Source organism: Lepidochelys kempii, chromosome 3 (assembly GCF_965140285.1).
Source record: "Lepidochelys kempii isolate rLepKem1 chromosome 3, rLepKem1.hap1, whole genome shotgun sequence".
Taxonomy (NCBI): Eukaryota; Metazoa; Chordata; order Testudines; family Cheloniidae; genus Lepidochelys; species Lepidochelys kempii.
In genome coordinates, this window is record NC_136382.1 from 147340822 (window position 1) to 147357390 (window position 16569).

A 16569-nucleotide genomic window follows, 5' to 3' on the forward strand; every position below is an offset into this window, starting at 1 on the left:
TGGCTGAGCCTCTTGTGTAGGGTTATCGGCTGCTGCTGGTTCAGGTTCGGTGGGGCCCTCTGGTGTTGAGGTTGCAAGTACTGGATTCAGTGCTGGCAAATGGTCTGGTGCTGGTTGTTCCGCTGGTTCCGGTTCTGGGACTGGTTCCATCTGGGTCTCTGGGACCGGATCCACTACTGCTGTTGCAGACATTGGCCTGGGGTCTGGGTCCATCACCTCTGACCGGGTCCTGATAGAAGTTTCCAGAACAGAGCTAGGCCTCACTGCTTGTTTAGCCTGGTTGCGGGAGACGGTTCCCACCCTCTTGGCCTGCTTCACATGATTGGCCAAGTCTTCCCCCAACAGCATGGGGATGGGATAATCATCATAGACTGCAAAAGTCCACGTTCCTGACCAGCCCTTATACTGGACAGGCAACTTGGCTGTAGGCAAATCGAAAGAGTTGGACTTGAAGGGTTGAATCGTCACTTGGATCTCTGGGTTGATTAAATTGGGGTCCACTAAGGAAACATGGATAGCTGACACTTGTGCTCCGGTGTCCCTCCACGCGGTGACCTTCTTCCCGCCCACTCTCACAGTTTCCCTCCGCTCCAAGGGTATCTGGGAGGTATCTGGGCCTGTGGACCTCTGGTGTGATTCTGGTGCAATGAACTGTAATCTGTTGGGGTTCTTGGGGCAGTTGGCCTTTACATGCCCCAGCTCGTTACATTTAAAACATCGTCCAGCTGACGGGTCACTGGGGCGAGGTGGGTTGCTGGAGAACAGGGTGGTGGGACGATAAGGGGTCTGGAGGGTTCTTTGGGAGGTAGGTGGGGCTTTGGGCAGCCCCCGGTAATAGGGTGTAGTCTGGGGTTGTCCCTTCTGGTCTCCACTCCAACTGCGACCAGTTTTCTTCTTCTCTGCCACCTCCACCCATCTGGCTCCAATCTCTCCTGCCTCAATTACAGTTTTGGGTTTCCCATCTAGGATGTATCTTTCTATTTCCTCAGGAACACCCTCTAAGAATTGTTCCATTTGCATTAGGAAGGGCACATTTACTGGAGACTCACCACTTGCTCCTGATATCCAGGCATCCCAATGTTTCACAACATGGTAGGCATGTCGGGTAAATGACACGTCTGGTTTCCACCTTAGGGCTCTAAACCTCCGACGAGAATGCTCGGGTGTTATCCCCATTCTGACTCTCGCCTTGGATTTAAACAGTTCATACTTGTTCATGTGTTCTTTAGGCATTTCAGCTGCCACCTCAGCTAAGGGTCCACTGAGCTGTGGCCTCAGCTCTACCGTGTATTGGTTGGTAGAGATGCTGTACCCAAGGCAGGCCCTTTCGAAGTTTTCTAAGAAGGCCTCAGTATCATCACCTGCCTTGTAGGTGGGGAACTTTCTGGGATGGGAAGTGGTACTTGGAGAAGGATCGCTAGGGTTTGTTGGGATATTCCGCTGAGCCTTTATCTTCTCCACATGCTTCCTCTCTTTTTCCTTCTCCTCCAGTTCTTTGGCCCTTGCTTCCATTTTCAGCCGCATGAGTTCTATCTGTCTTTCATGTTCCCTTTGTTTTTCCGCAGCCTGAAATCTGCCTAATTCCAGCTTTTGTCGAGCCGTGGATTTTGTCATTCTAACCCTGTTTTTAACTAACTTTACACCCAAGGTTTAGAAATAAACAAACAAAACTAGGCTGTAAAATTTTGCTGTGCTGGAATAGAATACCTATTCTCTGATAGTGATTGTCAGCCTACAGAAAAAGACAATTCCCTTGTCTCTGCCCTGGGCTCAAATCAAAGCAAAAAACCTCCAACTACTTGGAAACCTGCTTACCAGCAGCCCAAAGGAAAAAAAAAATTCCTTTTCAAACCTGTGCTCCTTGTAAAACAAAAAAATCAAAATCCTAAAAAAAAACCCTGCCACTTTTGTCTCCAGGCAAATGGGTAGAACACCCCCCCCCCCCCGTTTACTTTTAGAAAAAAAAAAAAATTCTGGTTTACCAAGACTGTGAATTTCCCTGCAGGAGGCTAAGTACCCTGCCTCCAGGCAAAGAAAACCTGCAATTCACAAAGATAATCCCCTTTTGTCTCAGCTCTGGCTCCAAACCAGAGAGAAAACAAGCTGCTTTCAGTTTCAGCTGCTTCTGGACTTCCTTTCCAAAGGAAAAAAAAATTTCCTTTTTAAAATCTGTATTTCTAGTTCAAAAAATCTCAACTGGATCTCAAAATGATTTCAGGTTAATCCCACCACTCTGCCACCATGTCAAGGTTCCTCCCCCACTCTGAACTCTAGGGTACAGATGTGGGGACCTGCATGAAAAACCTCCTAAGCTTATCTTTACCAGCTTAGGTCAAAACTTCCCCAAGGTACAAAATATTCCACCCTTTGTCCTTGGATTGGCCACTACCACCACCAAACTAATACTGGTTCCTGGGGAAGAGCTGTTTGGACACGTCTTTCCCCCCCAAAATACTTCCCAAAACCTTGCACCCCACTTCCTGGACAAGGTTTAGTAAAAAGCCTCACCAATTTGCCTAGGTGACTACAGACCCAGACCCTTGGATCTTAAGAACAATGAACAATCCTCCCAACACTTGCACCCCCCCTTTCCTGGGAAATGTTGGATAAAAAGCCTTACCAATTTGTATAGGTGACCACAGACCCAAACCCTTGGATCTGAGAACAATGAAAAAGCATTCAGTTTTCTTACAAGAAGACTTTTAATAAAAATAGAAGTAAATAGAAATAAAGAAATCCCCCCTGTAAAATCAGGATGGTAGATACCTTACAAGGTAATTAGATTCAAAACATAGAGAACCCCTCTAGGCAAAACCTTAAGTTACAAAAAAGATACACAGACAGAAATAGTTATTCTATTCAGCACAGTTCTTTTCTCAGCCATTTAAAGAAATCATACTCTAACACGTACCTAGCTAGATTACTTACTAAAAGTTCTAAGACTCCATTCCTGGTCTATCCCCGGCAAAGACAGAATATAGACAGACATGCAGACCCTTTGTTTCTCTCCCTCCTCCCAGCTTTTGAAAGTATCTTGTCTCCTCATTGGTCATTTTGGTCAGGTGCCAGTGAGGTTACCTTTAGCTTCTTAACCCTTTACAGGTGAGAGGATCTTTTTCTCTGGCCAGGAGGGATTTTAAAGGGGTTTACCCTTCCCTTTATATTTATCACAGAACCTTAACCTATATTAGTGTATTTTACCAATTACAGTACCTTGCTGCATAATAATCTATAGTAAATGAAATTCATATCCCAGCATGTTTTGAAAGTATTTGTACTGTTTTAAAATAGTATACGCATTAGCAGTGAAGCTCTATCAGATGTGATTCTGGAAGTCAGAATAATGTGCTTCCCATCTTTATCATTTTATGGCTATATTATAGTGGTTAACGAGAAGATCCAATTAGTATTTTAAACTTTAAAGAAACCAAGTCAGTGTGAATGAATGTAGTTAACTGCATCATAAACACTAGGGGTTAACACACTTAAAGGTTGGTAGGTATTTAATGAGTTTTTACCATTTCTTGTCTGCCCTTTCCAAGTTGCATTGTAGACAACTTCATAACATGTTCATGGATCTGCAATGACCATATGAACTTGGGTACTTTCTGAGACAGTTTAAAATCACTCTTTCAACACACCCAGCTTCCTTTTCATATGGGACTATGATGACATTTCTTTAAAAATCTTAGTTTCTTTTGTGCTAATATTCTCTTAAAACTATAGTTGCTGTTTTAACAGTGCCCTTCAAACTAGGGGTGTGTGTGTGTATAATATCCAGTGTATATATGCATATAACATAGCAAGTCTTTTATAGACAACTGCAGAATTGCACCTTTAAAGTCAATATATTTAGTTTCACGTTTTGCATATGCTATTCAAAGAAACATACTTAAACAGTTCTCAAATGGTTCCAATAGTTTTTTATAACTTCTCATTAACTCATATTTTAGACCAGGTATGTATGTAAATACAGCATAAGATGTATTTTATAAAGATTTTGAATTAAACTTGTTTAGAGACTGTATAAAGCTTATTTATTTTCACTGAATCAAAACACATACATCCACATTCCTATATATGTAATCAGTTCCATGTTCTAAAATTGTAAATAAACTTTTTAGGATAATGAAGTATACAAACTTCTGTTTCATACTTGAAAATGTAATGCAGATTTCCTGTCATTAGTGCAACTTCTAAGCTGAAGCAACTACTTTCCAGCTAAGCTTATTTCCAAAGGCATGGATGCAACAGTATGGGACTTGCATGTGCACAGTGAAAATTGTGTTCTGAAAAACTTGTGTGCATAGTGAACAGGCATGTACAAAGAAGTATTTTCCTACCTTTTCTCTAAGTTCTATTTGAAAATTACACACCTGAATTTTTTCATACTCCATTGAAATAATGAGAGGTTGCCTAAAAGTTACTATCAGTTGGCCCTTAAAGCACACTTTTCTGGCTTCTCTTTTCACTGTCCTACATCCAGTCTTCATACTACATCTAGCCCTGGTGTACACTTGGGGAGGGATTGATCTAAGTTACACAACTTCAACTACGTTATTCACATAGCTGAAGTCTATGTACTTAGATCGACTTACTGTGGTGCCTCCACCGCGGTGAGTCGACCGCTGCTGCTCCCCCGTCGACTCTGCCTCTGCCTCTTGCGGCACTGAAGTACAGGAGTTGATGGGAGAGCGCTTAGGGATCGATTTATCGTGTCTAGACTAGGGCAACTTGAAGTATATTTTTAAATGTCGCATGTCCATCTTCAACTATAGATGATCCAAAAGTGCCTGTTTGTATTGTTTCGGAGTAGCAGCCGTGTTAGTCTGTATCCGCAAAAAGAAAAGGAGGATTAGTGGCACCTTAAGAGACTAACAAATTTATTTGAGCATAAGCTTTTGTGAGCTACAGCTCACAAAAGCTCAAATAAATTTGTTAGTCTCTAAGGTGCCAAAGTCCTCCTTTTCTTTTTGTTTGTATTGTGTATCTATGCAAGCTAAAACTGCTAGCTCCTGCTGCTGGAAATTGTTCGAGTTTGGAAAAAGTAAGGGAGGATCCTGTTATGAAGACAGTTGACTACAAAGCTTAGTCCATCAGATCTCAATAATTCAGTATTGTAAGCTATTTTTTTTATATTGAAAAGGAGTATTTATAAAACAACTTGAGTTGTAGAGTAATTAGAATTTGAAGAGCACAGCTATTTCTTCAGCATTGGACAAGCTTCGTCTTGAAGCTTTTAGGGCCTTACGCAAAGCTGCCTGAAGCGAGTGAGAGTATGACTGCAATGGGCTTTAGACGGTGGACTTGATTATGGGTATGTGTACACAGAGAGAAACCTGTGGCTGGCCATGGTCAGCTGACTCCATCTCACTGGGTTCCAAAAATTGCTCTGTAGGCATTCAAGCTTGGACCCTGCATAGGTGCAGGGTCCCAGAGCTCAGGCTCCAGCCTGAGCCCAAACATCTACACAGCAACTTTTAGCCTCGCACTCTTAGCTCCATGAGCTTCGTTCAGTTGACTCAGGCCAGTCACGGCTATGCCGCAGGTCTTCTATCCCTGTGTAGATGTACCGGTAGAAACAGATTTTCAGAAGAGATCAGCATTGTTCTCAGTGGTTGCTGCTGCACACAGAGCATTTTTCCATATCTAGCTGCTTCCCTCAGGTGCATAAATGGGAGCTGAGCTCTTTAAACATCTCAGCTGAATTGTCATTTCCTCACACTTTGGAGTAGAGACTGTCTTCTTTCATCCCAGTAGATTCATGAATAGCATTGTCCTCACACCATCCTTAAAGATCAATAAGGCATTCTTAAAATAGTATATTCTTGGAAAATAAAGTTGTCAGAGTTCCCTCCCCACTCTGAACTCTAGGGTACAGATGTGGGGACCCCCATGAAAGCCCCCAAAGCTTATTTCTACCAGCTTAGGTTAAAACTTTTTCCCCAAGGCACAAATCCTTTCTCCTTGAAGGGCATGCTGCCACCACCAAGTGATTTAGACAAAGAATCAGGGAAAGGACCATTTGGAATTCCTATTCCCCCAAAATATCCCCCCAAGCCCTATACCCCCTTCCTGGGAAGGCTTGAGAATAATATACCAACCAAATAGGTAAACCAGATTCTTAAAAAACAACTTTATTATAAAGAAAAAAATAGTAAAAGAAGCACCTCTGTAAAAGCAGGATGGAAGGTAACTTTACAGGGTAATCAGATTCAAAACACAGAGGATTCCCTTCTAGGCAAAACTTTAAAGTTATGAAAAAGAGGGATAAACCTCCCTCTTAGCAGAGGGAAAATTCACAAGTGGAAAACAAAAGGTAATCTAACCCGCCCTGCCTTATTTACTTACTCTTTCTGCAATATTGAGATTTAATTTAGGATGGTTTATAGGAAGAGGAGTTTTCTGACATAGTGCTTCGCTGCTTCCCAAGAGAACACACACAAAACAAAGAGCACAAACAATGCCTCCCCCTCGATTTGAAAATATCTTCTTTCCCCATTGGTCCTTTTGGTCAGGTGTTAACTAGGTTATTTTAGCTTCTTCACCCCTTACAGGTAAGGAGGAATTCTTCGGCTACCCTTAGCTGTATGGTTATGACAGAAGTTTAGCAGTCACTTTTGATTATTTAGATCAATAGACCTCTAGGATTTACTATTTGGTCACTCTTGTATCTACAGCTGCATGTAAATAGGGTAATTGCTTACCTCAATAGGAATTCTGCTTCTCACTGCTCATTATATGCAAAATCCTAGAAATAGCATGTTGACAATAAGCATAAAATTGCATATACATTATGTGTATGAGGGCATATCCACACTACAATGTAAGCCCAACATTTGAACTTAGGCTGAAGACACTCCAACAAAACACAAATTTCGCTAACCCAGGGCTTGGATCCAGGACGCTATGGGGTTGGAGGGTCCCACCCTGAGTCAAGCCGGGACCCAGGGTTCAAGCCCTAGTGCTTTGCAGTGTAGACACAGCACTACTGGACTTACGCTCTTCAGAGTCTTCCAAAAGTAGTCCACAATCTCACAGTCTGACTTTCTTTGTCCTCTGGACAGTCAAGTCTGGTGGACAGTCAGTTTTTCCCACACTGCACCATGAAGAAAGGGCTAGAGCAGCCACATTTTGGGAGGGCACTAGGAAGTCTGGGCTATGGGTGACTGAAATCGGGCCCACATAATGCAGTGCAGGTTTCAGAGTAACAGCCGTGTTAGTCTGTATTCGCAAAAAGAAAAGGAGTACTTGTGGCACCTTAGAGACTAACCAATTTATTTGAGCATAAGCTTTCGTGAGCCACAGCTCACTTCATCGGATGCAATGAATCCGATGAAGTGAGCTGTAGCTCACGAAAGCTCATGCTCAAATAAATTGGTTAGTCTCTAAGGTGCCACAAGTACTCCTTTTCATAATGCAGTGCAGACACTAAAGTCCCAGGTTAGGATCCAGCATTGAACAATTCCTACCTGGGGTTATAAATTACCTCAAGCGCTACGTTAACAAACCTGGGGTCTGCTAACATGACTTTTACTAACCCTGAGTAGACATATTCCAACTGTCAGAAATGTAGGCCAGTGTTGTAAAAATGAGATATAGCAAATAAAACTTGCTCTCTCAGCCCTTTCATGGGTTGGATAAGAACACTGGTTTCCAATACAAGGCTTTTGATAACAAACAAAAATTTTATAGAATGTAGAGCTGAAGAAGAATACATCTGAATAATTAATTGAAATCTTTGATTTTTTTAAAGTTCAGTTTTATTCATACATACTATTCCTTATGCATGAATATTTAGATAGCTAACAAATAATAAAATGTTCATATAGCCCAATATTTTCATAATTTTAGCCTAATTTGATTGTTGTGGTATACAAATCCTTTAAAAATATTTGGTAGTGTGAATTACATATAACTCAAAAGAAGTGGGTTTTTTACCCATGAAAGCTTGTGCCCAAATAAATCTGTTAGTCTTTAAGGTACCACCAGACTCCTTGTTGTTTTTGTGGATACAGACTAACACGGCTACCCCTATGATACTTGATATCATAACTTAGAAGGCAATCACTTTAGATGCATGCATTTGATGCTACAGGCTCTAGTGATTGGTGGAGTCTTATTAATCTCACACACTTCTAATAAGGATTTTTTTGTGGGGCTGGCAAAAAGTGTACAAATATCATAGCTACACTTAGTATAAATCAATAATTTATATTACTAAAAATCAACTAAGAGAGAAAAGGGGTAGCTAGAAGTCGAAGGAGCCAGACTGCAGGCAACAACTGAAGTTCCTATACTCTCAGCCCAAGAGAAAAAGGAACTGAAATTGTTAGGTGGGCTACACCTTCCTTGTTTAATGGGGAGTTTATTCTTATTTTAAATGGAAACTGGAACACAATTTTAAGTAGAGGGCCACAACCATCACCTCCATAATTACCTCAGGCACTCAGGGCTAGATCCACAAAGGTACTTAGCTGCCTAACTGCCACTTACTTCTGTGAAACACCCTGGTCAGCTGTCACCTAACACTAAGTGCCTAAATTGCCTAAGTTTCTGCCAGTAAAGCTACCATAGCACCTATGTTTCTGCAGGTGGGTATGTGTAAAATGGCTAGTCCTGATGCCATTGAGCTGCTCAGTGCCCTAGTGCAATTCTCAAAATAGACATTTTCCTGCATATCTTGCCCAATGACCCTAGTAGGTATGCTCTGACCACATAAAAACCAGCCAGATTAGTAATTTTTATGGCTAGCAGGCTCTGTGTGAGTGTGTCCAATAGCCCTGTGGGCAGGGGACTCATCTGGGATGTGGGAAACCTTTTCTCAAATTCCCATTCTGCCTGTGTTTGAAACTTAGGAATTCTTGATTTAGAGTAGGGACTTGAACCCCAGTCTCTCACCTCCCAATTGGGTGCCCTAATCCTCAAACTATGAGGTATTCTGAGGTGGGTAGTGCTCAATCTCTCCTGTTGAAGCTGTTCTACTTTCTATAATAATTAAATATTAATTAGGCCAGACAGAAATAGAGTCTGTAATCTTGTGATCAGAGCACTCACCTGCGATATGGGAGACCAAAGATCAGGCCCTGCTCCAAATCAGGTAGAGCAGGGAGTTGAAACAGATTTCCCACATTCCAAGTGAGTACCATAACCACTAATCTATTGGTTATAATGGGGTACTGTCTCTCTTTCTCAATCCTCCTCTCTCTCTGGTTTTTCTTGAAACAGGACTGACCTTGCCTAGGCATGTAACTCCAGGAAGGGTCACAGCTGAGAATCCTTAGCGGAGAGAGGTGCTTTTTTCTGCCTTGCAGTTAGGCATCCAACTATCTTTTGAAGGGATATAGGAAATGTTAAAGCGAGGGGTGGGGCCTACTGGCTAGCTTAGATGGTTCCACTCCCAGCTTGCTGGTTTCTGTGAATTCCTTTCTTAGGCACTTATCTCTCCTCATGCATTGTGTAGGGTGCATGGGCACCTAACTCACGGTTGAGGAGTTCATGCAGCACCAGGGCACTGAAAAGTTAAGCGTTGCAATGCTGAGCCTAAGTTCTCTTTGTGGATCTAGCCCTATTTGGTGCTGAGGAGAGTTTCTACATATCAACCAATATTGTCTCATTGTTTCCTTGTACTCCCCCTGTCTCTTGTCTCTATTATAAAGTTTTTAGGGCAAGGGCAGTCTTTTGTTCTGTGTTTGTATAGCACCTAACACAATGGGTCATTACAAAATCTAAACTTAATTTCCCCAATACTAATTTCTCCCTACTGTTACTCACACCTTCTTGTCAACTGTCTGTAATGGGCCACTCTCTTACCACTTCAGAAGTTATTTTTCCTCCCTTGGTATTCTGCTGTTAATTGATTTATCTTGTTAGACTGACCTCACACTTGGTAAAGCAACCCCCATCCTTTCATGTATTTATACCTGCTCCTGTATTTTCACTCCATGCATCTGATGAAGTGGGTTCTAACCCACGAAAGCTTATGCCCAAATACATTTGTTAGTCTCTAAGGCTTGGTCTACACTATGGGCTTAGGTCAAATTTAGCTGTGTTAGGTCAATTTAAAAATGACTGCGTCCACACAACCAACCTCATTCCATTGACCTAAAGGGCTCTTAAAATCGACTTCTGTACTCCTCCCCGACGAGGGAAGTAGCACTAAAATCGACCTTGCTGTTTTTGAGGTAGTGCGGACTTGAAGTAGTGCGGACACAAATCGACGGTATTGGCCTCCAGGAGCTATCCCAGAGTGCTCCATTGTGACCGCTCTGGACAGCACTTCGAACTCCAATGCACTAGCCAGGTACACAGGAAAAGCCTCGGGAACTTTTGAATTTCATTTCCTGTTTGGTCAGTGTGGCAAACTCAGCAGCAAAGGTGGCCCCCAGAATTGTAGAACGTAGAATGTGTCTACGCTCCCCCTATCATCATTGTTCCTGAGGTTTTGCAGATTAGAAGGCAAAAAAATGCACTCGCGATGACATGTTTTACGAGTTCATGCAGTCCTCCCGCACTGATAGGGCACAGCTTAATGCATGGAGGCATTCAGTGACAGAGGCCAGGAAATAAGTAAGTGAGCGCGAAGAGCAGAGACAGGACACGATGCTGAGGCTAATGGGGGAGCAAAAGGACATGATGAAGCGTCTGTTGGGGGAGCAAACGGACATGATGAAGTGTCTGTTGGAGCTGCAGGAAAGCCAACAAGAGCACAGACCCCCCCGCTGCATCCACTGTATAACCACCTACCCTCCTCCCCATGCTCCATAGCCTCCTCACCCAGACGCCCAAGAACGTGGTGGGGGGGAGGCTCCAGGCACCCAGCCACTCCACTCTAGGGGACGGCCCAAGCAACAGAAGGCTGTTATTCAAACAGTTTGATTTTTAGTATGGCTACAATAAGCAATGTGGCCTTCTCCTTCCCTCTTCCCCCACCCCACCCCGGCTACCTAGTCCGTTTCTCATTTTTTTTAAAATTAATAAAGAATGCATGGTTTCAAAACAATAGTTACTTTACGAAGGGGACAGGTTTGCATCACGAAGAAACACACACAACTGTCACACTGACGCCTGGCCAGTCATGAAACTGGTTTTCAAAGCCTCTCTGATGCGCAGCACGCCTTGCTGTGCTCTTCTAATCGCCCTGGTGTCTGGCTGCTCAAAATCGGACGCCAGGCGATTTGCCTCAACCTCCCACCCCACCATAAATGTCTCCCCCTTACTCTCACAGATATTATGGAGTACACAGCAAGCTGCAATAACAACGGGAATGTTGGTTTGCACTGAGCTCTGACCTAGTCAGCAAACGGCGCCAGTGAGCTTTTAAACATCCAAAGGCACATTCTACCACCATTCTGCATTTGCTCAGCCTATAGTTGAACTGCTCCTCACTACTGTCCAGGCTTCATAAGCCATGGGAGCAAGGGGTAGGCTGAGTTAGGTGCTACCGCGCGGTGCTGCCAACTGGGAGAGCAGCCTAAGGCAGAAGCCTCCAGCTTGCATGGTATTCCAGACAGGACTGAATCTCCATGAGACGAAACTTAAAGAAGAGCATGACCTGGAGTCTCTGGCTCCCATTCAGTGCTCTAAGAGGAGAATAGCCATGTCTGTCCAGGCGCCCCGAATGACCTCACCGAGGTCTGCCATGAGCACCCAGGAGATGTACGATGGCTATCAGTCCTACTACACTGTCTGCCGCAAAGGCAAGGAGCTGCTGCTGTGTACCAATGCAGTACCGTGTCTGCCAGCAGCACCCAGAAGACGTACAGTGACGGTGAGCTGAGCGGGCTCCATGCTTGCCATGGTATGGCGTTTGCATGGATATCCCAGGAAAAAAGGCGCAAAACAATTGTCTGCCATTGCTTTCACGGAGGGAGGGGGCCTGACGACATGTACCCAAAACTACCCGCGACAATGTTTTTGACCCATCAGGCATTGGGAGCTTAACCCAGAATTCCAATGGGCAGCGGAGACTGCGGGAACTGTGGGATAGCTACCCACAGTGCACTGCTCTGTAAGTTGATGCTAGCCACGGCAGTGAGGATGTACTCTGCCGACTTAATGCGCTTAGTGTGGACATATGCAATCGACTGTATAAAATCGGTTTCTAAAAACTGACTTCTATAAAATCGACCTAATTTCGTAGTGTAGACATAAGGTGCCACAAGGACTCCTTGTTATTTATGCTGATACAGACTAACACGGCTACCACTCTGAAAACTATCATGTTATGTCTTTCAAGTATGTTATTTCTACATACCTGGAAAAACAGTCCACTATGACCAGGTAATGATGTCCTCTACATTCACATGGAAGAGACTAGCTGCAGATTTAAGGTCTGTCTGGTAGAGGTGTTGTTGTTAAAGGTTCCTTGTGTTGTATTGATTTGTTAGTTCTGTAATGTTCACATGCAGGCATTTTATTCTTTATGTCCTTGCTGATGCCTGGACACCACCCTGACTGGTTGGCTTGTTCATGGCCTTTAGTTAGTCTTCTCTCTCCTTCATGGATGAGATATAGGATTTCTTGTTTCTCTGCATTTGGAATGATGATGCAGTCACCTTTATTAGTCCATTTGACTCACTTAATTGGCCACATAGTTTTTTCTCGCTTAATTGGCCACATTGGCTTTTGTCGCTTCTTTAGTGTCCTTTGGATACTTGAGCTAGCTGCCCTAATGTAAATGGGTATATAATGTAAAAGGGCAACTTGAAGTTGTGTGTCTGTCAAGGTTACTTTTTGTAGCTGGTATAGTCTGTTTTCTGACATTGGCCTGTATGTGTCCATAGCATCCACATACACCTTTACATCATCTTTGTGCTCACGGGTAGTTGAGTGCAATGCGGATTGCTCTGACAGTGTGTCAGCTACTATCAGATTTTTCCCAGGAACATATTTACAAACTTGGTTAAATTGCATTAACCTTACCAAAATATGGCATCTCAGCAGTGCTTGATCCAGGTCTCTTTCACTGATATGGGTTACAAGTGGTCTGTTATCAGTGTAAAAGAATTCAATCTGCACTGATATCTGTAAAAGTTCTCACATGACAAATATGTTTCCCAGGCACTTCTTTTCGATCTGTGCATATTGTTTTCCTGCTTATGTGAGTGTGTGAGAGCAAAATGCAGCTGATTTGCATTCGGATCCACGTCGTTGCAACAATACAACTAGGCCATAGCTGCTTGCATCCACGCTGACCACTGTGGGTTTGTTCATCTGTGGTACTTGAGAAACTGGAATGTTGAGATTTTTTTAAACATTTTTTAAAGTAATTTCTTGATTTGGCCCCCCACTGTCAATATGTGTTGGACTCTAACAGTTCATCCAGTGTTTTCATTAGTGTAGAAAGTTCTTGTGGGTATCAACCAACATAACTTGTATGTGTCTCAGTGGTATACTCATTTGTGCATTCAATTCTCGAATTGCTTTTACTTTATCAAGGCTGGGACTGATTTCATCTTTCTTTACTGTGTCCCAAAAACTTGATTTGATGTAGGTGGAAAACACACTTTTCCTTGTTTACCTTCAGTCCAGACTGACTGATTAAGCTTAGAACTTCATTGAAGGTTTTGTTGTGTTCTTTCATCGATGACCCACATATCAAAATACTGTCCATGAAAATTTCAACTTCATTTGTGTTTAGTAACAGATCTGCTATCTTTCTGTGGAAAACTTCACATGCACTGGTAATTCCAAAAGCTAATCTTCAAAAGCAAACTCTCCCAAAGCATGTGATAAATATAGTTAGTTTAGCACTCTCTTTGGGTAAAGGAATTTACCAGAATCTATAAAAGGCACACAGCTTGGGAAAATACTGTAGCTCCTATCACACTGGGGAGGAAGTCATCCAGTGTTGGGAGGATATATTTTTCTCTCCCTACTGCTTCATTAAGTCTTTTAAGATCCACACATTTGTATTTTTCCATTTTTCTTTATAACCAGTACCATTTGGGGCACACCATGCTGTTGGCTCAGATATTTCCTCAATTACACTAGTCTGTTCCATTCTCTTTAATTCAGCTTCCACTTTATGAACCAATGTGATAGGAATCCTATAAAGTGTATGTACATTGTACATTTCAGCATTGTCTCTTAAGGTTATTTGTCCTGGATCTCCTTTAAAAAGTCCAATATCACCAAATACTACATCAAGTTCTTCTACTTTTGTCACTTGGTCCATCATGGCTGCCATGCTGTGGCCGAGATGGTTGCTGGTCTTTGATCTTTTGATCACATACACTCTGAATGCAACATTTTTGGTTTTGTAAATTATTTGTGGTGTGAACTGGCCCATGCAGTTCAGAATACCTCCATTGCTAGTCAGGGCTGTCAGGTGATTTCAGCTCTGGAAGGGGATAAAGTTAATTATATGTCCCTTCTGATATGATGGTTATGTCTGGTCCTAAGTTAATTTTACAGTTAATAGTCTTTCCATAAATATTCAGTTTCACTCTTCAGGCAAGCTTTTTGTCATCATAAGTCTGTAGTAGTCAGTTCACTGACTGCTTTAGTCTGGCAAATGGTTGCAAAATGTTCATATTGTGTGCACTTACGACATCCTGCGCCTTCAGCTAGACACACATCTCTTGGGTTATGAAATTTTCCACATCTTGTGCATTTAGTCTGAACGGCTTTATAGTTAGTCTGGCACTTTTTGCTCATTGCCTTAAGGGTTTTATGATAATTACTTGTAGTAATCACATTGTGTCTCTTTACAGCTTCTAAGCTGGTTTCTGGTTTTTTAAGGTATTCCTGCCTTGTGTTTTGGTGCTTCACTAGCTCACTCTGCTTTGTTTTCTAGGTAACTGTGTGTAGGGTTAAATCAGTCTTTAATTGCAGCTGCAGTGAGAAGCTTTTGTCTGTAAGCCCAGTACCTGGTCTATTGTTGATATGTTCATGTTTTACAGTCCCCCAATCAGTTCCCTGGAAGAGTTTAGTAGCAACGTGAATCTTGCAAAGCACTGCTTCCACTCTGTCTGCTCTAAAGGTTTGTCAAAACTGAAGTTCTCAGGGGGCATCAAAGATTGGCATGCTGATGCGATTGATTCCAGAACCTGGGTTGCTTCCCTTCCTGCCTCTGTTTGCCACCTTTCTTCCTGTTTTCCTTCTGTTTCTGTTCTCCTCCACTGCCAGTCTGGTTATTTTACTTCTGACACTATGTCCTGTACTCCTTGTACATGACAGGTTGCAAGGCTGCTACTAGGTGAGGCGCCTGTACCAGATATGGACTAGCGGCTACACGGCTTCCATCATAAGAGAGACCAGATGAGTTCTCTTTAAGGTACTTTACTGCACTACCAGCTATGGCTGTTACCAGCTCAGGTAAGAAACGTTACACAGGCTGCCAGCTAGTGGCTGCGCCACACTCCGGTTTTGGCAACCCGTTGTAGGCTCCATTCAACACCTGGCGCGGGGGGGGGGGGGGGGGTGACCCAGCCAACTCATAGGCGGGGATTCCCCGCTTCCGCCCCGCCCAGCACGCGCCGTGTGAGAGGCGGGGACAATAAAGCAGGCCCAGGTAGCCGCCCCTCCCCGTCAGGGGGACGGACGCCCCTATCTGTGACATCAGCCACAGAAGTGGCGGGTGACCTGTCCCCTTCGCACTTCGGCCACAGCCCTCCAGGAGCCGGCATGGCGGAGGCTGCCGCGAAGGGGAATTGCCGGTCGGGGGCGGAGTCTCCCCAGCAACAGGGCGGTGACGCACGCCGGGCCCCTCCCCCCCGCTTCCTTAGCCGTTGGCAACTGCGCTCTTGCTTTTTCCTCTTTCACCTCAGGGCTCTCACCCGGGCCGTCAGTTCCGTATCCGGCGTGGGACGCGTCACTTCCTGCTCGCGCCGGCGCTCTCTCTTTCCCCCTCTCCCCGGACCCGGATGGTGACTGGTGGCGGCCGCTGGGACTGTCACTGAGCGGCTCCCCGGGCCTGTTGTCCTGAGCGGTGGCAGCAGCCGGGAAGATGGCTGCTGCGGCGGCTGCGGGGGCCTCATGCTCCTCGGCGGCGGCCGCTGGCCCTGGATCGGTCTCCGCTGCGCCGGGCCCCTGCGAGTGGCTGCTGCTGCGGGACGGCTGCCTGCGCTGCGACGCCGACGGGCTCTGTAGCCTCTGCTACCACCCGGCTCTCAACGCCATCCTGGCCGTGACCGCCCGCGGCGCCATCAAAGTCATCGACGGTACCTCGGGGGCCACGCTGCAGGCCTCGGCGCTCAGCGGTAAGGCCCGGCCCGTGGGGTGGCGACGGCGGAGGAGCCGGCCCGGGCTCCGGCTCGTGGGGTAGGGGCTCCGTGAGAGCCAGGCCCTGCTGGGAAGAGTCTGGGGCGGGAGGTGGCCGTGGAACAGCTGGCGCTGGGCTGGGGAGTCGGGCCCGGTGGCAGATGGGCAGGGCGCTGTGATGGGCCGGCTGCCGGCATCTTTTTTTTTTCCCCCTGGTTGCTCCGCCGCCCGGCTGAGGGGCGGGGGTGGTGCGGCGCCTGTTTCGGTTGATTCCTAGGGCCCCGGTTCCCCTGTGCCTGGGGGTAACCCGGGTTTGCGGCTGGGAGACGCCTCCTCAGGACCGGTCCTGGTCTTGCTCCCGTA

General features: G+C 44.8%; 1 protein-coding gene across 1 annotated transcript in view; it reads left to right on the forward strand.

The window, feature by feature from the left end:
* Positions 1-15869: 15869 nt before the first annotated feature.
* The window catches only part of BIRC6 (baculoviral IAP repeat containing 6), a 320172-nt gene continuing 319472 nt past the window's right edge, over positions 15870-16569 (forward strand). The window contains 3 exon segments of the mRNA XM_073338417.2: positions 15870-15886; positions 15888-15942; positions 15944-16205. Coding sequence (XP_073194518.1) covers positions 15870-15886; positions 15888-15942; positions 15944-16205 — 334 coding nt within the window.